At 54.4% G+C, this 27,441-nt stretch overlaps 2 protein-coding genes across 2 annotated transcripts; both read left to right on the plus strand.

Annotated features, from left to right (window-relative positions):
* The first annotated feature begins 308 nt into the window (after positions 1–308).
* On the plus strand, positions 309–2,155 carry JUND (JunD proto-oncogene, AP-1 transcription factor subunit). The gene has a single exon (XM_063112722.1). The coding sequence runs from the start codon at positions 430–432 to the stop codon at positions 1,453–1,455; it is 1,026 nt and encodes a 341-aa protein (XP_062968792.1). The 5' UTR covers positions 309–429; the 3' UTR covers positions 1,456–2,155.
* Positions 2,156–6,501: 4,346 nt separating this feature from the next.
* Positions 6,502–26,582, plus strand: IQCN (IQ motif containing N). Its single transcript, XM_063113078.1, is given in 7 exon segments — positions 6,502–6,555; positions 13,659–13,787; positions 15,292–15,398; positions 15,400–17,295; positions 17,329–17,511; positions 17,653–18,693; positions 25,579–26,582. Coding segments are annotated over 6 exon segments (4,161 nt in total). The 5' UTR covers positions 6,502–6,555; positions 13,659–13,774; the 3' UTR covers positions 26,500–26,582.
* The last annotated feature ends 859 nt before the right edge of the window (positions 26,583–27,441 follow it).

Raw genomic sequence — 27,441 nt, forward strand, 5'->3', positions numbered from 1 at the left:
GTGCGTTGGCGGGAGGCGGCGCTGGGGGCATCGGTCGTACACAGCGGCTCCGAGGCGGGGTGACGGGGTCCGGGAGCGCGGCCCGCCCCCATGACGTCAACCCACAAGGCAGCGCGCTGTTGTGCAGTTTACCGTGCGTCGCCCGGGCAACGGCGGCTGGGCCGGCGGCCGCTGCTCGGCCCCTCCTCCCCATGCAAATGAGCGACGTCACCCGCGCCCAATGGCGAGCGGGGGCAGTGAGCTCATCGAGCCCGGCCGAGGCTATAAGGGGGCGCACGGGCGGCGCGGCTTAGGAGCCGCCGCCAGCAGAAGGCCGGGCGCAGCGGCCGCTGCCGGGGCGGGCTCGGGGCCGAGCGGACGGGGGGGCGCGGGCCCCCCGGGAGGCCGCGGCCACTCCCCCCCGGGCCGGCGCGGCGGGGGAGGCGGAGGATGGAAACACCCTTCTACGGCGATGAGGCGCTGAGCGGCCTGGGCGGTGGCGCCAGTGGCAGCGGCGGCAGCTTCACGTCCCCGGGCCGCCTGTTTTCCGGGGCGGCCCCGACGGCGGCAGCCGGCAGCATGATGAAGAAGGACGCGCTGACGCTGAGCCTGAGCGAGCAGGTGGCGGCGGCGCTCAAGCCCGCGGCCGCGCCGCCCCCGGGCCCCCTGCGCGCCGACGGCGCTCCCGGCGCGGCGCCCCCCGACGGCCTACTGGCGTCGCCGGACCTGGGGCTGCTCAAGCTTGCCTCCCCTGAGCTGGAGCGCCTCATCATCCAGTCCAACGGGCTGGTCACCACCACGCCGACCAGCACGCAGTTCCTCTACCCCAAGGTGGCGGCCAGCGAGGAGCAGGAGTTCGCCGAGGGCTTCGTCAAGGCCCTGGAGGATCTGCACAAGCAGAATCAACTGGGCGCGGGCGCGGCCGCCGCCGGGGGGCCCTCGGGCGCGGCCGCGGCCGCTGCGCCCCCCGGCGAGTTGGCCCCGGCGGCAGCCGCGCCCGAGGCGCCCGTCTACGCGAACCTGAGCAGCTACGCGGGCGGGGCCGGGGGCGCGGGGAGCGCGGCGACTGTCGCCTTCGCCGCCGAGCCCGTGCCCTTCCCGCCGCCGCCACCCCCGGGCGCGCTGGGGCCGCCGCGCCTGGCTGCGCTCAAGGACGAGCCACAAACGGTGCCCGACGTGCCCAGCTTTGGCGAGAGCCCACCGCTGTCGCCCATCGATATGGACACGCAGGAACGCATCAAGGCGGAGCGCAAGCGGCTGCGCAACCGCATCGCCGCCTCCAAGTGCCGCAAGCGCAAGCTGGAGCGCATCTCGCGCCTCGAGGAGAAGGTGAAGACGCTCAAGAGCCAGAACACGGAGCTGGCGTCCACCGCGAGCCTGCTGCGCGAGCAGGTGGCGCAGCTCAAGCAGAAAGTCCTCAGCCACGTCAACAGCGGCTGCCAGCTGCTGCCCCAGCACCAGGTGCCCGCGTACTGAGCCCGCACGCGGGGCGCATGCGCGGCCCCCCTTCCCGAGAGGTGGACTCGCGGGGGGGAGCGTGGGCGCCCGGGACTAGGAGAGGGCGCAGCCTTGGGGCCCCCCCCACGGTGCCCAGGACTCGGAGAGGGCGCGGTCCAGGGGATCCCCCCGAGAGTGCCCAGGACTCGGAGAGGGCGCCGTCCCCGGTGTCTTACCCCCCCAGGGTGCCCAGGACGCGGAGAGGGAGCCCCGGAATCGACAAGCTGGACCCCCTGCTCCTGGGGGGTGAGCGCATGACCCCCCCCCCTCCGCGCTGCCTCTGTCTCCCGCGGGCGGCCGCCCCGTGTTGCACAAACGCGCGCGTCCTGGCCGCCCCTTGTACACACCGCTCCGGAAGGGGCTCCGATGGAGCGCGCCTCGAGCCCTGCCTTCCTTTCGTTTTACTTTTTTTTTTGCCTTTGGAAGAGAGAAGAACAGAGTGTTCGATTCTGCCCTATTTATGTTTCTACTCGGGAACAAACGTTGGTTGTGCGTGTGTGTGTTTTCTTGTGTTGGTTTTTTAAAGAAATGGGAAGAAAAAGAGACTCCTCTTTCCTCGCTGTCGCTCCCCCCCCCCCCGCCCTTTTTGTTCTGTTTTTCGTTTTGCTACGAGTCCACATTCCTGTTTGTAATCCTTGGTTCGCCCGGTTTTCTGTTTTCAGTAAAGTCTCTTACGCCAGCTCGGCTCCGCCTCCTCCTTCCCCTGCCGGGGCCTGGCGGGCTGGGCAGGGCCTGGGCCCTCCCTCCCACCTGCCTCCTGGGCCCGTCCCCTGGCCCTCCCCTTGTAGGCGGGACAGGGGAGCCGTCGTCTGGGAGGGGCTCACGCGTCTGGCGCGCAGCGAGCGCCATCTAGGCGGGCCTGGGCGCGAGGCCGACCCGTGACCGGGTTGGAGAGGGGACCTGGGAGTCGATGAGCGTTTGAAACTAGCTCATGTCCCTTTTGCCTGTGGGGGAGAGGGATGGCGGGGTGGAAAGGGGACAGTCCCAGCACAAGGCAGGGAGGAAGAGGCAAAAACTTGTTTAATCTTCCGGGCCTCCTTTTACCTGTCTGTAAAATGGGAGAACCATAGAAAAACGCCCCATAAGACTGTTGGGATTAAGAGAGTTTATATTTTCAGAGCAGTACTTGGCTTACAGTTGGTGCTCAATGTAAGCTTTTATTATCGTTCAGTGGGTGGAGGGAGTCTGAGACTCTGAGAGGATAAGTCATGGTCCCAGGACCGGGAGGAAGGTGGCACAGGTGGGATGTGACTCAAGCGGTCTGCCTTCAAGACTGTGGCCACATGGACTTAAAATTCAGGATTTTCCAAGTGTCTTACAGAAGTGCCTTCCTCCCGCAACATCCTATTCTCCCATTTTGAGGAAACTTGAGGTTCAGAGAGGTTGAGCAACTGGCTTGAGGTCACACAGCCTTTTAAAGGGACTGTGCAGGGACATTCTCATCATCAGGGACTTTGGACTTCTCACCACCAGAGACTTGGCCCCAGGCTGCTTGCTTCTCCTTCCTACTCTGGCCTTTGCTGTTAAGACCCTGAACCTTGGGCTTCTGACTCACTTGGGGCTCGGAGGGATGTGAGCATTGGTGGCCAAGGTCACACAGCAAGTAGAGCAAACAGGTGCAAAGAAGGGCCACCGTGTGCCCACAGTCCTCCGGCCTCACTACCTATGTGTTCCCATTTTGTTTTGACCATCCTGGCTGCCCACTTTTTGAGGCTTCAAAAGCCTTTGGGGTTTGGCTTTTAACTGTGTGACCCCCAGCCGTGAGAAGAGAGCTAATGCCCGGGTTGGGGGGAGGGTCTTGACACAGGAGACCAAGGACCATACTTTGGGGGCAGAGCTTCACTCGTTGGGAGACTCAGTCCTAACTTAGGTGCCAGTTTGCAGCTGTGTGATCAGCCAAGTCCCCTTTCCACACTGGCCTCTACATCCTGTGAAATGAGCATGTTCCTATCCCGGTTAACATCTTCCAGGTCAGAAGTTGGAACTCCTGGGAGGTGCTTGGGGGATGAACGAGGACAGCACTGGAATGTACCCAGTGCAGCCACCAATTTACAGAGAAAGAGTAGCCCAGAGAGGTTTTGAGACTTGCCTGACACCCTTGTTAAATGGTAGAGCAGGAATTCGAATCCAGGCCTCTTGCCTGCCTCCCAGCAGTCTAAGGCAATAGGCCTCCATGAGCTGCGGGGTGCAGCGGAGACCCTATCTTCCACCAGCATTAGACACCTACTTGGTGTACCTCCTGTGGCGGCCAGCCGGGAAGGCTCCCAGTCTGATGAGAGAGGCATGAGCTGTGATGGGTTTTTTTTTTTCGAAATCACAGATCTGACCCCTACTTGAAAACTTCCCGGAAAAAAGTCGTTGACCGCATGAGGCCCCGGTCAGGCTGATGTGTCCCTCCAGTCACCTCCCCACCTTCTGTCCATTCCCTATCCTCCTGGCCCCATGGTCTTTGCAAGGGCAGCCATCTCCTCCCAACTTCAGCTGCACACTGTCTTTGGAAACCAATCCTCAGTAACCCCCAGGCTGGGCCATCACCTCCCTGGGAACTGGGTCCTGTGTTCTGCCATTGTTGTCCTGATCTCTGGGCTGGTGTTTAGCTCACTGAGGGCACAGACAGGGTCTGTCTGAAACAGGGTTAGGGTTACTGCTGAAACAGACAAAGGACGTACAAGGGGACATCACAAAGTTTGTGGAAACAGACTTAAAAGACTATGAATTTTTCCATGAACTTTTTGAAGTCCCCTCATAAGTTCTGCCCAACTGCCCTGTCTCTGGTTTTGCCCAAAATCACACCCACAGTGTTGAGAAGTCTGGGGAATCTTGGCAGACTGAGGCCGGGCACCCCCCAATGGTACCCGAGGGAGGCCAGGCGGAGGCCTCCAGGCCAGGCTGTGTGGCTTTGGCTGGAGTTTGCTGTGCTGATGCCAAGGTGTATGTCAGCCTCAGGCCGGCCAGCAGTGACTCACACTGGGCTCCAACCCATCTCCGGGAGGTGACCCAGGACAGCGGCCTTACTTCCCCCTCCAGGGCTGGGGCCCAGGGTTACTGCCCATTTTTGCTGGGCTGTACAGAGATCCTAAGAGGCATTGCCTGCCCTACCCTAAGGAGCCCCCAACCTGAGAGCCAGACCCAGACACCCAGCCTGGCTTTTTAGGACATATGTTAGAACACATCCCTCCCTCCCTTGCTCTAAATCCTCTGTGGCTCCCTGGTGCCTCCTCAATAAAATGCAAACTATACTTCTTCCTCTCGGAGGGCCCACCTGTTCAGCCCCTGTGGATCTCCGGCCCTCTTCTCCCTCTCTCTCCTCTGGCCACACCAACCTCCTGGAGGTTCCTAATCCTGCCCAGCTCCCTCTCTCCTCAGGGCCTTTGCTCAAGCCGTGTCCTCTGCCTGGGATGCCCCTTCCCTACTCTTCTGAGGACAATTCCTTCTCCCACTTTTGGGCTGCGCTCCCTGACTGGCCTGTCCCACCCCATTTGATTCCTTCCTACCTAGCAGTCTTACACCCCGCATGGAGTTGTGTCCTCAGACCTGGGGCAGGTCCCAACACACATTAAGTGCTCAGAAAATGCCCAAGGGATGAAAGACTGGAGCTGCCTCCAGATACATAGAGGGGGAAGTTTTGGGGTCCCCTCTGTGCTTAGAACCCCAACTTTCTGCTCAGGGTAAGCAGCAATAGGTAGCAACCACCATGACTTTCATCCCTGACCCAGGCCTTGACCCCAAACCCTAGTTCTGCCTTCTAGAATCCCCTCCCCCAAGAGTGGGCAGGGATTGGCCAGAACCTGGCTGCAAGTCACAAAGCCGCTGTGACACCAGGGCCCCAAGGCCGGCCATTCGGGCTGGTGGGTTCAGCTTCAGGGGCAGGTGAGTGGGGCTGGTGGAGCACTTGTGTCGGGGGGTACATGCGGAGCCCTGTTGTTCTTTGGCCCCCGGAACCTTCAAAGTCTTTCTGGGCCCTCCAGGCTACACTGAGCAGTGGGTCAGTTCCTCAGCACCTCAGAACAAGGGGCCCCCAAAGCCTTGGTGGTGGGTTTGTCTGCCTGGGTGGGGGGCATGCTGGAGACCCCGTCACGTCTCACTGGGAGCTTGGAGATGGTGGTCTTAGCTTGTGTGACAGGTAGGGAAACAGGCTCAGATGGGTTTACTCAAAATTGCCGAGACAGCCATTCGGTTTATGTGTTGGGGGCCCCTATTTTTTCTGTTCCCTGTTCATCTGTTGGCTCACTTGGATTGATTTGATTGAGTTCATGGGAAGGGCTGGGGCTGGCCGGTTGGCTCAGTTGGTTAGAACGTGGCGTTGATAACGCCAAGATCAAGGGTTCAGATCCCCCTACCAGCCAAGAAAAAAAAAAGGGCTGTTCCATGTAGTTGCTGAAACTTCAGTGCCTGGAATAGACCCGTTTAGATCCTGAAACTGCTACCTCCAAGTTCTGACGTTTGGGCCGCATTCATTCATCATCCATCCATCTATCCATTCATTCATTTATTCAGCCATAAACATCTATTGAGCACCTATGGTGTGCACCCTTCTAGGCGCTGGGGATTCAACAGCAAACAAGAGACAGACGTCCCCACCCTCGGGTAGCTCTTAGTCTAACAGAGGAGGCCACTAAGAAACAACATAAAGAATGAGACAGTGTGTGTCGGCTTCTCTGGACCTTAGGTTCCTCTCTGTGACATGGACGGTGACTGCACCCACCTCCGGGGCAGCCAGGCGGGTTGAGTGAGCTCACAGCCCTGGCTTTATGAGTCAGTCTACAGTGATGCTTGTTATGAATGGGCCCGTCCTGGGGCTGGGAGTGACGAGCAGTCAGGGATGGACATTCAAGCCATCACACAGATGAAGACAGTATGTTCGTTGTGAAAGGGGGAGGCACGTGGTCCAGGCTAGAGGTTAGCTTGAGCTGGAACCAAAGGGTAAAGTGGGCTAACCTGGGAGGGGCAGGGTGTAGCCACGAGAGGGCAGGGGGAGAGCACCTGGCAGTAGCACCTGCGTGTGCAGACGCCCTAGGTGGGACCAGGCACATCCAGTTGAGGCCAGAAAGGAGGCCCCGGTTGCTGGAGCAGAGTGAGGTGAGGGGAATCTCTATCCTGCTACCCGCCACTCCCCCACGATCACTGTGTGCAGACGTGTTACTAACCTGCTACCTCCCCCGTTTATCATCTGCCTGCGTACCTGGTGTCCCCAGCCCCTCCAAGTGCCTGGTACATACATAGTAAGCCCTTAATAAATGTCGACTGAATGAATGGGCGTACAGACAGATGGATGAATAGTCATCCTCCAAAGCTTCTATGGAGGAGAACGGCAGAGTGGACTTGAACCAGCTCCTCCCTCTGGTGGCCGCTGCCTGTGCTGGGCTGGTGTCTCCTGGGAGGGGAAGGAGTTCAACCCCAACATCCCCGGTGGGCAAACCTTTTCCTGCCTCAGGATGCTGTACACTGGGTGAACTGACCCGTAGCATCCCAGCTCCATTTACCAGATGGGGAAACTGAGCCGCAGAAGGGCATGAACTTGGCCAAGGTTCAATTATGAAATGTTTCAAGCAGAGAATAACTTGGCCTACCGCAGAATTAACCAACACTACCCTCTTACTGAATTTGCTTCAGATCTTTAAAAACAGTTACTGATGCCGGTTCAGCCTGTGAATTCTCTGTCTTCTTTTTGGCAGTGACCTCTCCAGGCACCCCAACTGGGTCTGCCCTTAAGCCATATTTAAAACGAGGCTCTTGTTTTTACATTTTTATAGACAGTATTTTTCCATCACCCTTCTGAGACAGGATGCTCTGACCATGGTTGTGGCTCCTTTCCTCCTTTACGGTGCTGTATACTACTCCACAGTGGCCAGGCCACAGGCCTTCATTCATTCTCAGGTCCTTGGGCATTTTCTGCCACAGGGAAGGCCCTCCTTCATGCCTCTATTGTGCTGACAGGGAGAGGCTTGTGACACAGACAAGGAAGGAGTCCTGTGGTCTGCGGGAGTCTGAAGTGTCCTCTCTTCTGATTCCCTCCATGCTGACCAACCTGGTCTTTTTTTTGGTTTTGGCAGCTGGCCAGTATGGGGATCTGAACTCTTGACCTTGGTGTAATAACTCTATGCTCTAACCAGCTGAGCTCACCAGCCAACGCTAGCATTTCATACAGTGGGGGTCTACGGATCACAAATTTTTGGTTTTCTTTTATCTGAAAATATCTTTATCTTGCCTTTATTCTTGAAGGATATATTCAGTAAATCTAGAATTATGGGTTGGCAGTTTTTAACATTTTATTTAAGTGCTTTAGATATGTGTGTGGGTTAGCAATGTATTATTGCCTCTGGGCTCCACCTTGTGCCCTACTGACAAAGGAATTCCTTCCAGGACGTCTCCTTTCAAGTGAGAGCCTTCTCCAGTAGAGGGTGATGGAGAGACATCAGTGGTGTAGGTGTGAAGACCTGGTGGAGCCTGCCCCAGGCTTGGGTCCAGAACGTGGTCTCTCTGTGACTTTGTAGGCTTGACCCAGTGGAAAGCTTACTGCAGCCCTCTTAATACAATAAGCAGAGCCTCCATGGTGGCCCATATGCTGTGAAGGCCTATTGCCCCTACCAGCACCTGGGCTCCAATGTGTGCTCTTGTCACCAGTTGCTGATCACCTGTTCTCACACCTGCACTCTGGAGGGTGGCCTTCTGCTTGCCCAGCAACTCCAGACCGGCTCTGGCCTGGCCAGACCAGCAAGCATCTCTGCCATCTGGTGGGTGGAACCAGACTTTCTCCAAGGCGGTCTGAATCCCTTCCAAATTTGCCCTTCCTTGGGGACTGTACTCAGCCCTAGGGTACTGTAGTTACTCTTTCATCCTAATTAATAATTATTTATATGAAACTTCTCTTCTTTAACCTGCTGTGTGGTTTCCATATCTTGACCAAGCTACCCAGACTGCTTCAATGAGGTCTTCTGGTTTCCATGGTTCCTAGTGGGAAGTTGATTGAATGATTGCTCTACTAAGTTATATACTATTTTTCTTCAGTTGCTTTCAAGATTTAATCTTCCACCCCGCCCCCAGGACGTTGGCTGTGTTGAGCCTAGATGTGATGTTTTTTGTTTTTTTGTTTGTTTGTTTTTGTTTTTTTAAATGACAGGTAAGGGGATCTTAACCCTTGACTTGGTGTTATCAGCACCACACTCTCCCAAGTGAGTCTCAGGCCGGCCCCTTGTCTTTTACATTTTAATGGATATTATCAGATGGATTTCCAGAGGACTGAACCAAGGACATTTCCTTTTTTTTTTTTTTTAAATTTTATTTTGTCGATATACAATGTGGTTGATTACTGTGGCCTATTACTGAAACCTCCCTCCCTCTTCCCCCTCCCTGCTCCCACCCAACAATGTCCTTTCTGTTCGCTTGTCATGTCAACTTCAAGGAATTGTAATTGTTATGTCTTCTTCTCCCCCCTGTTTTTTTTTTTTTTCTTTCTCTGTGTGTGAATTTATTTATTTATTTTTAGCTCCCACCAATAAGTGAGAACATGTGGTATTTCTCTTTCTGTGCCTGACTTGTTTCACTTAATATAATTCTCTCAAGGTCCATCCATGTTGTTGCAAATGGCAGTATTTCATTCGTTTTTATAGCTGAGTAGTATTCCATTGTGTAGATGTACCACATTTTCCGTATCCACTCATCCGATGATGGACATTTGGGCTGGTTCCAACTCTTAGCTATTGTAAAGAGTGCTGCGATGAACATTGGGGAACAGGTATACCTTCGACTTGATGATTTCCATTCCTCTGGGTATATTCCCAGCAGTGGGATAGCTGGGTCGTATGGTAGATCTATCTGCAATTGTTTGAGGAACCTCCATACCATTTTCCATAGAGGCTGCACCATTTTGCAGTCCCACCAACAATGTATGAGAGTTCCTTTTCCTCCGCAACCTCGCCAGCATTTATCGTTCAGAATCTTTTGGGTTTTAGCCATCCTAACTGGGGTGAGATGGTCTCAGTGTGGTTTTGATTTGAATTTCCCGGATGCTGAATGATGTTGAGCATTTTTTCATATGTCTGTTGGCCATTTGTATATCTTCCTTAGAGAAATGCCTACTTAGCTCTTTTGCCCATTTTTTAATTGGGTTGCTTGTTTTTTTCTTGTAAAGTTGTTTGAGTTCCTTGTATATTCTGGATATTAATCCTTTGTCAGATGTATATTTTGCAAATATTTTCTCCCACTCTGTTGGTTGTCTTTTAACTCTGTTAATTGTTTCTTTTGCTGTGCAGAAGCTCTTTAGTTTGATATAATCCCATTTGTTTATTTTTTCTTTGTTGCCCCTGCTTTTGGGGTCATATTCATGAAGTCTGTGTCCAGTCCTATTTCCTGAAGTGTTTCTCCTCTGTTTTCTTTAAGAAGTTTTATTGTTTCAGGGTGTATATTTAATTCTTTAATCCATTTTGAGATGACTTTAGTGTATGGTGAAAGGTGTGGGTCTAGTTTCATTCTCCTGCATATGGATATCCAGTTATCCCAGCACCATTTGCTGAAGAGGCAGTCCCTTCCCCAGTGAATAGGCTTGGTGCCTTTGTCAAAGATCAGATGGCTGTAGGTGTGTGGGTTGATTTCTTTTTAACAGTACAAAGTGACAATACAAAGTGACATTGTATTCACATTATGAATACAATGTGAAATAATTAAGCTAGTCAACGCATCCATCACCTCAAATATTAAACATTCTTTGTGGTGAGAACATTTGAAATTTACTCTCTTGGCAATTTTGAAATGTACAATACTTTGTTATTAACCATGTTCAGCAAGCAGTGCAATAGAACTCAAAATAAGAAAAAAAAATTCCTCCTGTCTGAGATTTTCTACCCTTTGACCATCATCTCCCTATTCCTCCTGCCCCCCGGGCCTCTGTAACCATTTTACTCTTTGATTCTATGAGTTTGATTGTTTTAGATTCTACATAGAAGTGAAAACATGTAGTATTTGTCCTTCTGTGCTCAGCTTATTCCACATAGCATAATGTTCTCCAGTTCCATCCATGTTGTTGGAAATGACAGGATGGCCAACTTTTTTAAGGCTAAGTAGTACTCCATTGTGTATATGTACCCATTTTCTGTTTTTTAAAAATTTTTTAATTTTAATTTTTATTTTTTGTAAAAAGATGACCGGTAAGGGGATATTAACCCTTGACTTGGTGTTGTCAGCACCACACTCTCCCAAGTGAGCCACGGGCCGGCCCCATGTACCCATTCTCTTTATCCGTTCATCCTTCAATGGACACTTAGGTTGATTCCATAATGTTGCTGTTGTGAATAGTGCTGCAGTGAGCATGAGAGTGTAGACATCTCTTCAACAAACTGACTTCAAATCTTTTGGGTAAATACCCAAAAGTGGGATTGTTGGGTGTCCAGTTTTATAAGAGCTTCCCGAGTCATAGGTTATACACACATTCTGATACGTGTTCTTATAATTTTTATAGCTGATCCGTCTAGAATTTTTTGGTCCAGGGTGTGAGATAGAGGTCTGAGCTTAGGTTCTTCTGGAAGGATTGATGATGGCCAATTCATTCAAGCTCTGATTCTTCCCTCCTGGATTGAACTGCCAGGTACACTAGGACCAGTTCTAGATTTGCTTTTCTGTCTCACCAATAGTCTGTTCATACAGGACATGATGACCACATAGGACATGTCATTCTGTTTGGTTATAATGACTTTAGAGTATATGTATACATCTGGCAAGTCAAGATACTCTTTTTTTCTTTTTTTGTGGCTGGTTGGTAAGGGGATCTGAACCCACGACCTTGGTGTTAGAACACCTGCTTTAACAAACTGAACCAACCAGCCAGCTCAAGACCCTCTTTATTACATTTCTTTTTCATGATCCTCTCATTTATTCTGCCATTTGAACACTGAAATAGTTTCATCCATTTTCAAAAAAGTCCCCTACTGGAACTCTAAATGAATGTGCAGCACACTCTGTGAATTTCGCACTAGCTTATATTAATTCTTTCTGCCTGACCTCATGATACATCTTTCAAATGGTTTTTGTCTTCTTTTGTGGCCTTTAAATAGCTCCTACAGGGCTGGGCAGTTGGCTCAGTTGGTTACAGCACAGCCTTGTCACACCAAGGATGGGGACTCATATCTTGCACTGGCCAGATGCCAGAAACAAAACAAAACAAAAAGCCAAGTAGCTCCTTTAGCTTGTTTGTAAACTTTGTTCCTGTGCATTATATAGCTTTCGATATTACTGTAAATGGTATTTTTCTTCTAATTTCCATTTCCAGCTGATTTTTCTTCGAATACAGAAAAGCTGTTGGTTTTCATATGTAGGCAATTTACCCAAGTGACTTAAGAAAGATGCAGGTTTTTTCTTCTTGTCATTTTTTGTTTTTAAAATTAGAATCTCTTGGGTCTTTTAGGTACACAATCTCAGCATTAGCTAAACTCTTCTTTTGGAATATTTTCGTTAATTATTCCAGTCCTTGTCATCTAGCTTTGTCATTTAGCTGTAACATCAAAAATGATGTTACCTGCATGGGGGAGACCGCCTGCAGGACTTTGCTACCTCTTTTAATGGAAATGGATTTAGGATTTTACCATTCAAAATAACATGTGCTGTGATTGTGTGGTCAGCCTTGCTTATTTAAGTACTATCCTATCTATTTTTATAAGTTTTTTTTTATTAGAAATAGCTATTGGATTTGATAACATGCTTTTTGGGCACTGTTTGAAAAAATCTTACAGCTCTCTTTTAATTTCTAGGTGTAATGAATGACCTTGGGGATTTATAGATATTGAACCATTCTTACATCCCTGGAATAAATCCTACTGGCCATGGTATTATTCTTTTGATAACTGGTCATATTTTATTTAGAATATTTGCATCTTATTCGTGAGCAAGGATTAGATCGTGGTAACATTGTTTTAAAATATCTTATCTGTCACTTGTGTTTGGAACACACGGGTCAGGTTCTTTCATCTGTCATCCTGCCACCTTGACTAGAAGGCTAAACTCCACAATTTTTTAAAGGTTTGTTTCTTAATGTCCCCTGAGAGCCCACCCCTCACACAAACACATAGACGTATAATCACTTGTCTGTTTGATGTTTATGTTTCCAGATTTTTCTATGTGTATTCCGATGCGTGTGTGCTTATGTGTGCAGAATAGTTTTTAAAAATCGAGTCATGGTGCATATGGGTTTTAAAACCTGCATTTTCAATTTAAGATTATGCTATGATGACTTCTTCAACATCCCTTGAATTCTATGACCTCTTTATGAAGCTCACGCATAGAGACCAGGTCAGGTGTGTACAGCATAATGGATTTTCTCAATCTGAACAAACCCACGTGGCCAGCCCCACCGAAGCCCCCTCCAGCTCCTTCCCATCATCCACCACAAGTCACTGTCCTAATTTCTAATAGAAGATCTTCATTTCACTTGTTTTCTTTTTGATTTCCTATAAATGGAATAATCAGCTCGCTGTCTTTTATGTCCAGCTTCTTTCATTCAGAATAATGTTTGTACAATTCATGCATGTTGCAGGGCTCATTCTCATTGCTGTGTGGAAGGTGATAAACCACAGTTGATTCATCCATTCTTCTGCTGATGGGTATTTGGGTGGTTTCTGGTTTGGGGTGGTTATAAACATTTGGAATTCTTGAGGATATTTGTCAGAGTGGTATTGCCGGGGTTACTTTCAAGATATTGCCAGTTTTACAAAGTGGTTGTGTCATTCTATATTGCCATCAAGAGTTCCGGGTGCTTTAAAAAAAAAAAAAAAAGAGTTCCAGGTACTCTCCAGTCTTGTCAACACTTAGTGTTGTCTGTCTTCTTAACTTTAGCCATTCTCGTGGGTCTGGACACCATTTCTAATGACTAGAAATCTTGCCATTGTATGAATGTTCTATCGATCAATTTCAGCCACTCCTCTGTTGATAAACATTTGGGTTGTTTTCAGTTTTTACTGTTCTAAACAGTACAGTAATGAATATCCTTGAGTACACTTCTTGATACATTTTTAGCTGAATCCCAACTAATCACCTTTTCGGTTATTTCCAGTTTTTGTTTGTTAGTTTGTTTTTAATGACAAAACAACACTGGAATAAACTTCCTTGTACATTCACCTTTGCAGACTTAGATTTTGTTTTTGAGAATTTAGCTTTTTTGCTTTTAACATTTCTTCTCATTTTGGTCTTGGGGATAGATCCAGCCCAGGGCACTGTTGCTGCACATTGCGTGGGATGAAGGGCTGAAGGCTGCCTCCTCTTGCAGGCTGGCTTCTGAGATTGCACCTTCCTCTCCTGCTCCTCCTCTAACTCTATGACTCTACAAGGTAAGAAGATGGCTGAGCAAGGAGTCTGACTTGTTCAGCCCAAAGAGGGGGGCTTCTGCCAAACAAGTGTGTTATGCTCCAGGTTATGCCTCAGTGTGGCTTGACAGTGTCCTAACTCTCTCTGCACCCAAGTTACTTCTGAAAGCCACAGTCATCCCCTCATTCTTCCTTCTACCCATCCTTCTATCTGCCATTGGTCTATCCATTATCTACCAACCCTCCACCATCCATTCACCCATCTATCCATCCATCTTTCCATGCATCAGTCCACCTCATATTTGTTTCTCTCTTCGACTCCATCAGCCCTCTTCATCTACACATCCATTTCTCAGCTTCCATCTACCCATCCACCCACCCACTCATCCATCCATCCATCCTTCCATCCGTCCATCCGTCTATCCATCCATCCATCCATCCATCCATCCATCCATCCATCCATCCATCCATCCATCCATCCATCCTTCTTTCCATCCTTCCATCCATCCATCCATCCATCCATCCATCCATCCATCCATCCATCCATCCATGCATCCTTCCATCCATCCATCCATCCATCCATCCATCCATCCATCCATCCATCCATTCATCCGTGTGTCCTTTTCTCTATTAATTTTTGTTTGTTTTGGTGGATGGCTGGAACAAGGATGGAATCTTGGACCTTGGTATTATCAGCACCAAACTCTAACCAACAGAGCTAACCCACCTTCCCATTTCTCTATACATTTACCTGTTCATCAGTTCATTCATTAACTTCATTTGCCCATCTATTCTTCCACCCAACCTTTCATCCATCCCTCCAACCCATCCACCATTCATTCATCCATTGATTATCCATTCTGTATCTAGTTCTGTGTCCATTTGTCCATCCATCTTCCAGAGCACACACTTATTTATAAGTCAAGACACCCACACACCCAATACTCCCTCCTTCACAGCCTGGAGTCAGGCCCAGTGACTAAGATGGGTACACAGAAATGACTCCGACCTGGTTCCTGAGCTCTAGGAATTCACAGTCAGTGGGGAGAGGCAAATAACTATCTTACATACACACACAGGCAAACAGGAAATTTCCAAAACAGCGTGATGAGTGCCTTGGGATATGTTCAGAGAAAGACACAGAGAAAGTTTGGAAAGCAGGTGGGTGGTTGGGCATTCAGATGAGGACATACACCGTGTGCCAGCATCAATGTGACTGCAGGATGAGGGATGCATACATGAGCACCAAAGGCCACCTGAGCAGGTGGCCGGGAGAACAAGGGACAGAAAAAAGGAGGAGGAAGATTGCAAGGTGCCAGGAACAAGAAGACCTTGGTCTTGGGGGAGGGGAAGGGGGAGGGGAGAGACTGGATAAGGGGCATAAAGAACAAGTATGATTTGTAACAATGAATATGCTAATTAAAAAAAAAAAAGAAGACCTGGGTCTTGGGACGAGTGTCACCACAGCCACGAGACCTCTTGTCTTTGTGACCCCCACCCTTTGACCACCCTCTGCTGCCCTTCACAGGCAGAGCTAACCCGCTCAGGAACCAAGACAATGCAGCAAACAACACAGATACTGTTCCCAAGCCACTCGTCACCCAGTGGGCAGTGCCTCCTCCATCCTCAGCCCGTCCCTAGTTTCCAAGACAAGCTGGGGATGCTGTCTCCACAGCTGCAGCACGAACCTGCCAAGTCCAGGGAGTCCCTCCTGCAACAGCCGGCCAAGGACAAGACGGCACCCCACCTCATCCCGCGCCTCCGGGCCATGGTCAAGAGCCAGGCCTTCAAGAACATCCTGGTGGATGAGATGGACATGATGCTGTCCCGTGCGGCCACCCTCATCCAAGCCAACTGGAGGGGCTACCGGCTCCGGCAGAAGCTGGTTTCCCAGATGCTGGCAGCCAAGGCTATCCAGGAGGCCTGGAGGCGCTTCAACACCCGCCGCATCCTCCGGTCTAGCAAGGCGGTGGTGAAGAAAACGGACGCCGAGGAAGGGGACATCCCTTACCACCGCCCCCAGCAGGTGCGATTCCAATATCCAGAAGAGAACCGCCTTCTGTGCCAGCCCCTCACGTTGAACAAGGAGACCCAGTTTCCTTCCTCTGACCGTCTGGCCCATCTGCAGCCCTGCGCAGCCCAGGGCACCCCGGAGGCCGGCATGCAGGCTCCCCATGCCGCCGGAACGCCTGGAGCCACCTTTCTGCCACATCAGACCGTAACCATGAAGCTTTCGTGCCCAGTGAGTCTAGACACAAAACGCCAACCGTGCCTGGTGACAAGAACCTTCAGAAATGCCTGCCTCAGCCACGCAGAGGGGGACACAGTGAAGACCAGTCATGTCACTGCCGGAACCAACAAAACAGGGGCTCCGGAGCCACCAGTAGCCGGAAGGTATGGCCAGGAAGTTTCTAGATCATTCAAGACCCAGGCACAGACACAAGCCCATGTGGAAGCAGAAATCCTCAAAGCCCCATCCCAGATGTATCCAGTGGTCTCAATAACCAACACCCCACCCCAGATGTATTTGGTGTCCACGATGACAAATACCTCAGCCCAGACTTGCCCGGTGCCCACGATGACCAAGACTCCACCCAGGATGTGCCCAGTGGTCTCTGTAGCCAAGACCCCAGCTCAGACATACCCAGTGCCCACAATGACCAAAACTCCACCCCAGACATGCCCGGTGTCCACCATAATCAAGACCCCAGCCCAGACATGCCAAGTGCCTGTGATGACCAAGACCCCAGCTCGAGTGCGACCAACAGCCTCTATAACCAGTAACCCATCGCAGACACGCCCAGCAGCCGTCACGGCCAAGATCCTGCCCCAGGTGTGCCTGTTGGCCTCGATGATCAAGCCCCCATCCAAGACACGTCCAGTGGTTGCAATGACCAAGACCACACCCCAGATGTGTGTGGTGCCTGCCATGGTGAAGACGACACCCCAGATGCGCCCGGCAGCCACCACAACCAAAAGCCCCCTGCAAAAATGTCTGGGAGCCACCATGGCTAAGACTTCATCCCAGACATGCCCGGTCACCTCGATGACCAAGCCCCCACCCCAGGCACGCCTGGCGGCCATGATAACCAAGACCCCAGCCCAGATACGCTCAGTAGCCGCTGTCCTCAGGACCCTGTGCTCGGCCACTCCGGAAGCTGCAAACCTCAAGTCTCCACCCCAAGCAGCAGTAGCAGCTGGAACTTCCAACACTTTGTCCCACATGCATCTGAACGTGCCAAAGGCCAAGGCCACAGTGAATACAAAGCAGGCGGTGGGGACTGTCAAAGTCTCGTCCCACTCATACCTCAGTGAGGCAAATGTCAAGTGGCTCCCCCAGCCCCGACTGGTATCTGGGGCTCCTAAGGCTCCAGCCAAGCCTCCTTTGGATGCTGAGAAAATTAAGGCTTGCCTCCAGAAACAGGTGAAAGCAGAGACAATACCGAAGACCAATGTGGCGGCGGGAATGCTGAGGCCCTCGACCTGGATAAAAGCTGCTGAGGAAAGGAACAAACCCCCATCACAGGCACATGTGAGGATGGATGTCATTAAGGTCCAATCCCAGGTGTACATGCCTATGGAAACAGCTGTGGTCCTGCCCCAGGCACAGCTGGCTGTCCCGCTGACCAAGGCCACATCCCAGGCACGTCCACCTGCCCAGCAGACCAGTACCCTATCCCAGGCACAGCTGGGCACGTGCCTGACCAAGGCCTCGTCCCAGGCCCATGCACCTGCCCAGCAGACCAGCGCCCTGTCCCAGGCACAGCTGGCTACATTACTAATGAAGGCCTCATCCCAGGGAAGGCCTCATACTGGCTCGACCAAGACTCAGGCACAGCTGGGCACATGTCCGGCCAAGGCCCCATCTCAAATACGTCTGCCCATCAAGCTGACCAAGGCCCCATCCCTGGCCCATCTGGTTACATGTCTGACCAAGGCACAGTCCCAGGCTCAGCTGGTTGCAGGGGCGATGAAGGTTCCATCCCGAGTGCACCTGCCCACTGGGCTGGTGAAGACACAGTCCCAGGCCCAGCTGGTCACAGATAAGGCCAAGGGCCTCTGCACAGCACACCAATCTGTCGAACTCAGCAGCAAGACCCACTCCCAGCCGCTACTGACTGGGTCCGAGGCATCCACCCACGCCTGTCTGCACATTGGTGCTAAGCTAGATAATAGACCAACCCAGCTCCATCCCCACAGCCATGGGCAGGACAAGGCCACCCAGGGCCTGCGCCCAGTGGCCCCTGAGAGCCAGGGCATGCTGGTGCCTCTGTCGGCACCCACGGGGCACCCCACGTGCAATGACTCCTGGGGTGACAGTGGGACCACACGGGCCCAACCATCGATGCCCAGCCAGGTTGCTCCCTGCCAGGACGATGCCACAGCCTTCCAGCTGGCCTCCCTGTGTGCCGAGCTGGCCATGGTGCTGGGCTCCCAGGAGGATCTCCGTGCCCTGCTGGCCAAAGCCCTGTCCCAGACAGAAGTACGGGCGGCCCTGAACCAGGCCCTGTCCAAGGAGATCCTGGGGACCACTGTGGCCAAAGCACTGCCCCAGGGCATACTGGGTATGGTATTGGTGAAGGCTCTGTCCTGGGGTGAGCTTGGCATCACCCTGTCCCGTGCCCTGTCCCGGGGCGAGCTGCAGGCAGAACTCACAAAGGCCATGCAGGGCAGACTGGCCGAGGTCCTCAGCAAGGCCTTGACAGATGAGGAGAGGGCAGCTCTGAGTCAGGCCCTGTGCCAGGGCGAGCTGGGCGCTGTCCTGAGCCAGTCTTTGTCTCAGGCGGCCCTGAGGACTGCAGCCAAGCTCCCCAAGGCCGACTCGAAAACTGCGGGAAGCAGGATGACCATGGTGCCGGCCCCGGTGGAGGTGGATCACAGGGGGAGCCCACTGGCTGCATGCAGGCCCGTGAAACCACAGCCCAGCAAGGTCAGGTTCTCCTCCCAGGTTGGGGCCTGGGAGGGCTTCGCCTTGGGCCAGCACGTCGGGCCCTTGGAGGAGATGGGGGACGGGGCCACGTCGGGGGGGCTACTCTGCTCCTCCATGGTCTCTGTGGGTGTCTCCTTGACTGGTACGGTGGTTGGCAGCACTAACTTGTGTCCCCTGATGACTGGCCTGGACCCCATGCCAACATGGGGGACAGGGGACCCAGGCAGGGGCTTCTCCTGCAACCTGTATGCGAGCCCCAAGGTCAGAAAGGAAAATTGGTGCCTGGCCCTGGGGGCCGGTGAAGTGGCCTCTGATTTCCACCCCTTGGCAAGTGGTGAAGGTCCCAATTTGCCCCAGCCCCCTCACCTGCAGCCGCCCCCCAGTCTGTGGCAGCTGCTCATTGCCAATGGCATGGGCCCCAGCACAAGCCGGTCATCGGTGGCCCATGGCATGTCTCCGAGCTCCCACAAGCCACAGGCGGTCAGCACGGTAGCCCCCTGTTCGTGGACGTCATCAAGGGAGGGTGGGGTGGCCTCGGGTGCGGTTTCGGGCAGTGCAGGCAGTGGGAGGGCCACCCACTGTCCCCACCAGTCTTCCTCTGCTGGTGGGGGTTCTACTCCGTGTCAGCACCCGGGGGTCAGCAGGTTGTCCCCCAAACTGTATCAACCTGCAGCGGCCAGAGGTCCTCGCCAGCCATCCAGGGCCTCTGAGGGGAGCCTGCAGAGGAAGACTCAGCCCCCAAGTCACAAACAGGGCTCCCAGGGGACTAGGGAGACGATCAACAAGGGGATCCCAAATCCATCACAGGCCTCCCCGAGGAGCCAGGTGCAGGCAGCCAAGACTTGGGTAGATCGCAGTCTGTTCCCAGGTTCCCTGGGCCGCAGGTTGGCACAAGTCCTTCCCCGGATGTCCACCCCTGGACAGGAGCGGGCTCCTACACAACGTTCTGTTTCCACCCCACCCTGCTCCCGGGAGCTGGCGACTGGCCGCCAGATGTCCATTCTCAGTGAGTTGATGTCCAGTGTGCCGCAGGGTTCAGAAAATGTCTTGGCCAGAAGCGTCTGCCAGGACTCCATGGCCTTCAGCCTCAATGAGAGTCACTCTTTTAGCTCCCTGCCAAGCTATAGCTCACACAGCCTGTCCACCACCTCTGCGGCCAGCCTCACCACCGTCAACCTGGTGGAGGAGGAGTCCTGCGAAGGCAACCTGGACGAGGACCTCCAGCTAGAGTCCCTTCTCTCTCGGGAGTCCATGGGGAGGCTCCAGAGGCTTGAGGACATGAAAGAGACTGAAAAAGCTGGCCATAGGCACAGGATCCCAATCCTCCAACACCAGCCCTTCACAGACTCAGAGCTAATACCAGTTCTACAGCATAGCTCCATGTGCAGTGACTTGGCCTTGAGTGTCCACTGGAGCTCAGAGAGTGAGATGGATAAGTTCCCCTCAGAGCAAAGCTCTATGAATTTGATCGAGAGATTGGCTAAGTCGACCTTCAGAACAGGGATGAGGAAGAGTCTGTCTTTGGATACTGTGGTCCCCACTATATATCGGGAGCCATCTGTGGCCACTGGGTTGGCCCCAAGTGCATCCCAGCCTACAGTGGTCAATAGGGTAGCTCCAAACCTAGGCCAGTCATCAGGGGCCAGTAGGGTGTACCCAACCACAGGCAAGCCATCAGTGGCTGGTAGGTTGACTTTAAGCCTATCACAGCCACCAGCGTCCAGTAAGGTGTCTCCCGGCCTAGCAAACCCATCTAAGAAGAGTGGGGTGGCCCTCAACCTAGCTCATACATCTACGGGTTGTGGGGTGACCCCCAACTCATCCCTGCTATCTGTAGCCAGGAGGATGGCCCCTAGCCTAGGTTACCTATCTGGGAGGAGTGAGATGTCCCCAAGCCTAGGTCACCCATCTATGACCACTGGGGTGTCCCCAAGTCTAACTCAGCCATCTATGACCACTGAGGTGTTCCCAAGCCTAGACCACCCATCTATGACCACTGGGGTGTCCCTAAGCCTAACCCAGCCATCTATGGCCAGTGGGGTGTCCCGAAGCCTAAGCCTCCCACCTATGGTCAATGGGGTGTCCCCAATTCTACCTCAGCAATCTATGACCAGTGGGATGACCCCAAGCCTAGGCTTCCAATCTATGGCCAATGGGGTGTCCCCAAGCCTAGGTCACCCATCTATGACCACAGGGGTATCCTCAAACCTAGTCCAGCCATTTATGACCACTGTGGTGTCACCAAACCTAGGCCACCCATCTATGACCACTGGGGTGGCCCCAATCCTAGCCCAGCCTTTAATAACCACTGGGGTGTCCCCAAGCCTATTCCAGCCATCTGTGCCCAGTGGGATGTCCCCAAGCCTAACCCAGCCATCTATGACCACTGGGATGGCCCTAAGCCTAGGCTTCCCACCTATGGTCAGTGGGGTGTCCCCAAGCCTAGGGTACCCATCTGTGTCCAGTGAGATGTCCCCAAGTCTAGCACAACCATCTATGATCACTGGGGTGTCTCCAAACCTAGCTCAGCCATCTATTGCCAGTGGGATGTCCCCAAGCCTAGCCCAACCATCTATGACCAGCAGGGTATCCCCAAGCCTAGCACAACCATCTGTGACCAGTGGGGTGACCCCATGCCTAGCACAACCATCTGTGGCCAGTGGGGTGACCCCATGCCTAGCCCAGCCATCTGTGCCCAGTGGGGTGACCCCACACTTAGCCCAGCCATCTGTGGTCAGTGGGGTGTCTCCACGCCTAGCCCAGCCATCTGTGCCCAGTGGGGTGTCCCCAAGCCTAGCCCAGCCTACTATGACCAATGTGGTGTCCCCAAGCCTTGGTGACCCATCTATAACCAGTGGGGTATCCTCAAGCCTAGCCCAGCAATCTATGACCACTGGGGTGTCCCCAAGCCTAGTCCAGCCATCTGTGCCCAGTGGGGTGTCTCCACGCCTAGCCCAGCCATCTGTTTCCAGTGGGGTGTCCCCAAGCCTATCCCAGCCATCTGTGCCCAGTGGGGTAACCCCAAGCCTAGGTCCACCGTTCGTGCCCAGTGGGGTGTCCCCAAGCCTAGCCCAGCCTACTATGACCAATGTGGTGTCCCCAAGCCTTGGTCACCCATCTATAACCAGTGGGGTATCCTCAAGCCTAGCCCAGCAATCTATGACCACTGGGGTGTCCCCAAGCCTAGCCCAGCCATCTGTGCCCAGTGGGGTGACCCCAAGGCTAGGTCCATCGTCCGTGCCCAGTGGGGTGTCCCCAAGCCTAGCCCAGCCTTTTGTGCCCAGTGGGATGTCTCCAAGCCTAGCCCAGCCATCTGTGGTCAGTGGGGTGTTCCCAAGCCTAGCCCAGCCTTCTATGACCAATGTGGTGTCCCCAAGCCTTGGTCACCCATCTATAACCAGTGGGGTATCCTCAAGCCTAGCCCAGCAATCTATGACCACTGGGGTGTCCCCAAGCCTAGCCCAGCCATCTGTGCCCAGTGGGGTGTCTCCACGCCTAGCCCAGCTATCTGTGCCCAGTGGGGTGTCTCCACGCCTAGCCCAGCCATCTGTTTCCAGTGGGGTGTCCCCAAGCCTATCCCAGCCATCTGTGCCCAGTGGGGTGACCCCAAGCCTAGGTCCACCATCCGTGCCCAGTGGGGTGTCCCCAAGCCTAGCCCAGCCTTCTGTGCCCAGTGGGGTGTCTCCAAGTCTAGCCCAGCCATCTGTGGTCAGTGGGGTGTTCCCAAGCCTAGCCCAGCCTTCTATGACCAATGTGGTGTCCCCAAGCCTTGGTCACCCATCTATAACCAGTGGGGTATCCTCAAGCCTAGCCCAGCAATCTATGACCACTGGGGTGTCCCCAAGCCTAGCCCAGCCATCTGTGCCCAGTGGGGTGTCACCAAACCTACACCAACGATCTATGACTACTGCGGTGTCCCCAAGCCTAGGCCACCCGTCTATGACCAGTGGGATGGCTCCAAGCTTTGCCCACCCATCTCTGGCCAGTGGGGTAATCCCTACCCTAGCCCGCCCATGGGTCTCCAGTGTGGTGGCCCCAGTCCTAGGACAGCCATCTGTGAGCAGTGGAGTGTTTCCCAACACACCCCTGTCATCTATGATAGCGCAGACATCTATGGCCAGTGGAGTGGCCCCCAGTCTAGGTCAGACTTCTACACCCAGTGAGTTTACTTCCAGACTAGACCAGCCAGCTATGGTTAGTTGGGTGGCCCCCACCCTATCCCAGTCACCCATGGCCAGTCGGGGGACCTTCAGTCCGGCCCAGCCATCTGTGGCCCGCTGGGTGGCATCCTGCCTGGCCCAGCCATCTGTGCTCAGTGGCGTGGGGAAAGGCCTCAGCCCACCTGGTTGGGGTCCTGGGGCGGATTCAAGCCTGCAGTCCTCCAGGGAGAGTACGGGAGCCCCTCATCTGTGTCCCCCTTCAATCTTTATTTCAGTTAGCGCATGTCAACCATACCCGTGTGTGGCCAGTGGCATGGGTCAGGGTTCAAACCAGCCATCTCTGGGAACTGGGGTGGACCCCAGGGAAGACCCTCTGATGGTTACTGGGGTGGTTTCCAACCTGCAGGACTCTGGGTTCAGGGAAGTGTCATTTGGGTTCCATCAGCCACCCAGTGTCGGTGGGAGGTATTCAAGTGTGTGTCAACCTTCTGTGGTCACTGTTTCAGTGCCAAACTTATGCCAGGCTTCTGTGGCCAATGAGGAGGACTGTGGGCTAGGCCAGGGATCCAGTGTTTTTCAGGGGACTCTCTTCCAGGGTGCAGCTATGGGTATGCCACAGGGGCCTGTGGCTGCTAGTGTGTTCCTAAGTATGTCTCAGGGAGCTGTGTGTGACGGTGTGGCTGGGCATCTACCCGGGAGACGCACAGCAACTTGTGTGGGTCAGAGTCAGTCTCAGGTGGCCAGTGGCACGGCTCCTATGGCAGCCCAGATCTTGGGAGCAAGTGCCCCTTTAATTCGTGGAGTCTCCGTGGCCACAGGGGTAGGCCCCAGCCTCCCCCCAGCTTCAGTGCCCACCAGCCTGGCCAAGAGTCAGTCCAACCTCTCCCTGGTCAGTGTGGGTCCCAGCATCTCTCAGGTCAACGTTGCTGCTCTGGGCACTTCGGACCCTATCCTATCCAGCTACCAACCTGCAAATGTTGTCCCTCAGGGCTCCGTGCTGGGCATGGCTGGCAGTGGTCTCAAGCCAGGTTCTGTAGCCAGAAGGATGAACACAGCCAGGGCCCCGGGCGCTGTGGTTAGTGGCATGGCCCCTGTTCTTCCCCCAGGATCTGTGATCAGGGGCGTGGGCCAGAATCTTTCATCAGGTTATCTGGCCAATGGTGGGGCCCAGAGTCTCCCACCAGGTTCTGGGGCCAGTAGGGTGGCCGACAGTCTGACGGCAGCAGACAGGCAAAGTCTGTCTGCAAGACCCTCAGCTAGTGTAGTCGCTCCAAGCCAGCTCCCAGATTCAGTGATGAGTGGGGTGGACCTAAGTGTACCTCTTGGTTCTATGGCAACTGTGGGGGCTTCTAATAGGGCCCAGAGTCTCCCCCAGGGGTCCATGCTGATTGGAATCACTCCCCGTCCTTATTACGGAGCCACGGCTGGAGAGGGGTCTACAGTCCCCGGCCCAGCATCCCATGGCACTGGCCTGAACCAAGTTTATCCTCAAGCCTCAGGAGCTAGTGGCACAGCCAGGCGGGTATCCCAAGTACCCACGGTGCTGTCGAGAGCCTTTCAGCTGAGCCAAGAGCTCGGGATGACGCCGCCTGAGGCCACAGAGGGCTGGGACATTGCAAAGTCGGGAGAACTGGATGAGGCTCTCTCCCATGTATCAGGATCCAGCAGCGAGTCCACGGATCTAACCAGCAAGTCCAGGGTCCTTGGGGCAACCCCGTGGATACACCATGGTGCCATGGGGATGGATGTGGACTATGACCACAGGCCCCAGTTTGAGGAGGAGACTCTTCCCAAAGCCCAGATGGAATGTTTGGTGGAGGTGGCTCCCAGCCAAGCCAGTGGTGAGGTCCCTGTGTCTTTCCAGCCTCTGAGTTTAGCCAAGGACCCCATGGCCAGCAGCATCACCCCAACTCTACAGCCACAGTCAATAACCAGCAGCAGGGTCCCCAGTTCCCACCTTATGGCTGAGAGTGGGCAGATATGTGTAGGTGACACAGCCATGAGTCAGCCTGTGGCTCCTGGGCCCACAGAGGCCCCCTCAACTCTGATGCAGGAGTCCATGGCTCATGTTGGACCCCAAAGCCATTCCCAGGGGATGGTGGCTTCTACTGAAGTGTCAGGATCACCCCAGCTGGCTTGGGGCAGTACCGTGGCATCTAGTGTGCACTTGGGGTCTGTGGCCAGGATGGAGACCCCTAGTCCCCCCCAGAGGTCCAGCATGGTCTCACACGTGCTGCCATCCTTGGCTACAAAGGCAGCATCCAGTCCCTTACAGATGGAAGCTGTCCCCACTGCACTCCAGAAACCAGTGTCTGGGAACCAGGCCCAGAGCAACCGTGAGTCCCTTGGCCCTAAAAAGTCCTTCAGATCCATGCACAGAAGCACTGTTCCGGAAATGCTAGAAGGTTCTGTGGCCAGGGTTGTGCCCTCCCATCAGGTGCAGAAGCATGCATCCTGGACCTCACTGGTCAAGGGCAAACAGCCCAGCAGCGCACCCCCAGTGGGCATAACACCCATCCTCCACACCAGTGAGGCAGCACGTGGCACGACCATCCCTAAGCTGTCCCTGGGAGTCCGGAGGGTGTCTATAGGTTATGAGTCTTCACCGAGTGGTTCCCGACGGCCCCTTTTTGATCAGGAGTCAAAGGAGGGAATACAGGACTCCCCTAGCTCCGGGGGTCCTGTGGTTAGTCAGAAGGCATCCCTGATCCCCTTTGTACTCCAGGGCCCCAAGGATGCTGGCATGGCTGGTGGCCAGTCATGGAACTCTGCTGTTCACAGTGTAATGGTCAGGCCCATGGACCACGCCGCTGTGGCCCCCTGCAGCGCAAGGAGGCCAGCCAGGGGTGCTGGGCCGTGGGACGCCGTGGGCAGCAAGGTGTCAGCAGATCCCAGGCAGCCGGGGAAGTTGACGATGTCGGTGCAGACTGTAGAGGAGATAATCGTCCAAGCCGTGATCACTCTCCAGGCGTGCATGCGTGGCTACCTAGTGCGTCGTACCATCAAAGTGTGGCACCAGTGGGCCACCATCATCCAAGCTACTTGGCGTGGCTACTGTGTGCGGCGGAAACTGACCCACCTCTATAGAGCCACCACAGTCATCCAGGCTGCCTGGCGAGGCTACTGCACCCGCCGGGACCGCGCCCAGCAAATGCTGCTCCCGGGCACATGGGCAGAGCTGGGCAGCAGCAGAGCCAGGACCACCTCTGAGCACCGCTGTTACCAGTCTTGCCAGCCACACGTCTGCAGCCTCTGCCAGTCCCTGAGCACCGGGTTGGGGTCCCCTCCCAGCGTGGTGATGCTTGTAGGCTCCAGTCCCCGCACCTGCCACATGTGTGGCCACACTCTGCCCACGAGGGTGGTGCAGGGTGTGGGCCAGGGGGGTGGGCCGTGGGCCTGTGTCTCCCAGCTGGCTTCCCAGAGCTCCCAGCAGCTGCGTCACCAGATTAAGGCGGCCACAGTCATCCAGTCGGCCTGGAGGGGCTTCAAGATCCGCCGCCAGCTGAAGCAGCAGCAGGTAGCAGCCAAGATGGTCCAAGCCACCTGGCGAGGCCACCACACCCGCACCTGCCTAACCACGGATGCACTCTTGGGGCCAGCAAGTCCATGGAACAGCTCGCGGCACACGTACTGGCCCGGTGTCTAGGACCCTGGCTACCAACATGGAGGACACTGTGGGAGGGGCTGTGTGGCTCTCTGGGTCTAATGAATAAAGTCCTCCACAGCCTGGATCTTGGTTTATGTTTTCCGGATTAATGGGAGAATCTCAAGCATGGTGTGTGGGGGGATATAGTGAGAGGGACCTGAAACATCCCAGAGAGGAGGGGCCCCAAAGCTTCCAACCACACAGATTGTGCCCAGGATCTGTGGCCAGGATGGGGTCCCCAAGTCTTTCCTGGAAGTCAGGGGCCACCAGCATGGCCTCACACTTGCCGCCATGTCTGTCCATGGTTAACCAGGTGGTATCTAGTCGGTTCCAGATGGAAGCTGTCCCCAGTGCGCTCCAGAAAGCAGTATCTGGGGGCCTGGTCTGGAACACCCACCTTGAGTCCCTTAGCCCTAGAAAATCCTACAGGTGCTGTATGGGTGCTTCATTCTAGAAGTGCTAGAGGGTTCCAGACATGTCCTGATTTGGGGGGATGCTGGGCCCCCCCAAGGGGCTCCAGCCTGAGTGAGACAGAGGGGGACAAGGACAGGGCAGAAGGAGGGGAGGGGACTGCCAGAAGGGTCAGCCTGACAAGGGAGGGGCAGAGGGAGTGCCGGCATGGGTTTGGGGAAACTATGGAGGGGGCACCACAGAGTACTGGGGCTGCAAGAGGGACTGGGAGGGGGCAGGGTGTCCTGAGAGGATGGGAAAGATGGCGGGCTTCAGGGGCATGGTCCAGGCAGGATGTTTAGGAGGAGTGGGGGTCCTGTGAAGAGCAGGGTACGAATGGCACTCCCTGGGGAACAGGAGCACCCCCTAGAGGCCCCACGTGCAGACGCTCCGCCCTCTCCGCGCCCCTCCGTAGCCCCGCGCTCCGCCAGCAGGGGGCGCGCGCGCAGGGGTAAAGGGCAGGCACCTGGCCACACACCTGTGCAGAACCGG

Source organism: Cynocephalus volans, chromosome 10 (genome assembly GCF_027409185.1).
Source record: "Cynocephalus volans isolate mCynVol1 chromosome 10, mCynVol1.pri, whole genome shotgun sequence".
NCBI classification, from domain to species: Eukaryota; Metazoa; Chordata; class Mammalia; order Dermoptera; family Cynocephalidae; genus Cynocephalus; species Cynocephalus volans.

Excerpts from the sequence above, each read along its gene's own strand:
- JUND (XM_063112722.1), top strand. The coding sequence starts at position 430 with ATGGAAACACCCTTCTACGGCGATGAGGCGCTGAGCGGCCTGGGCGGT.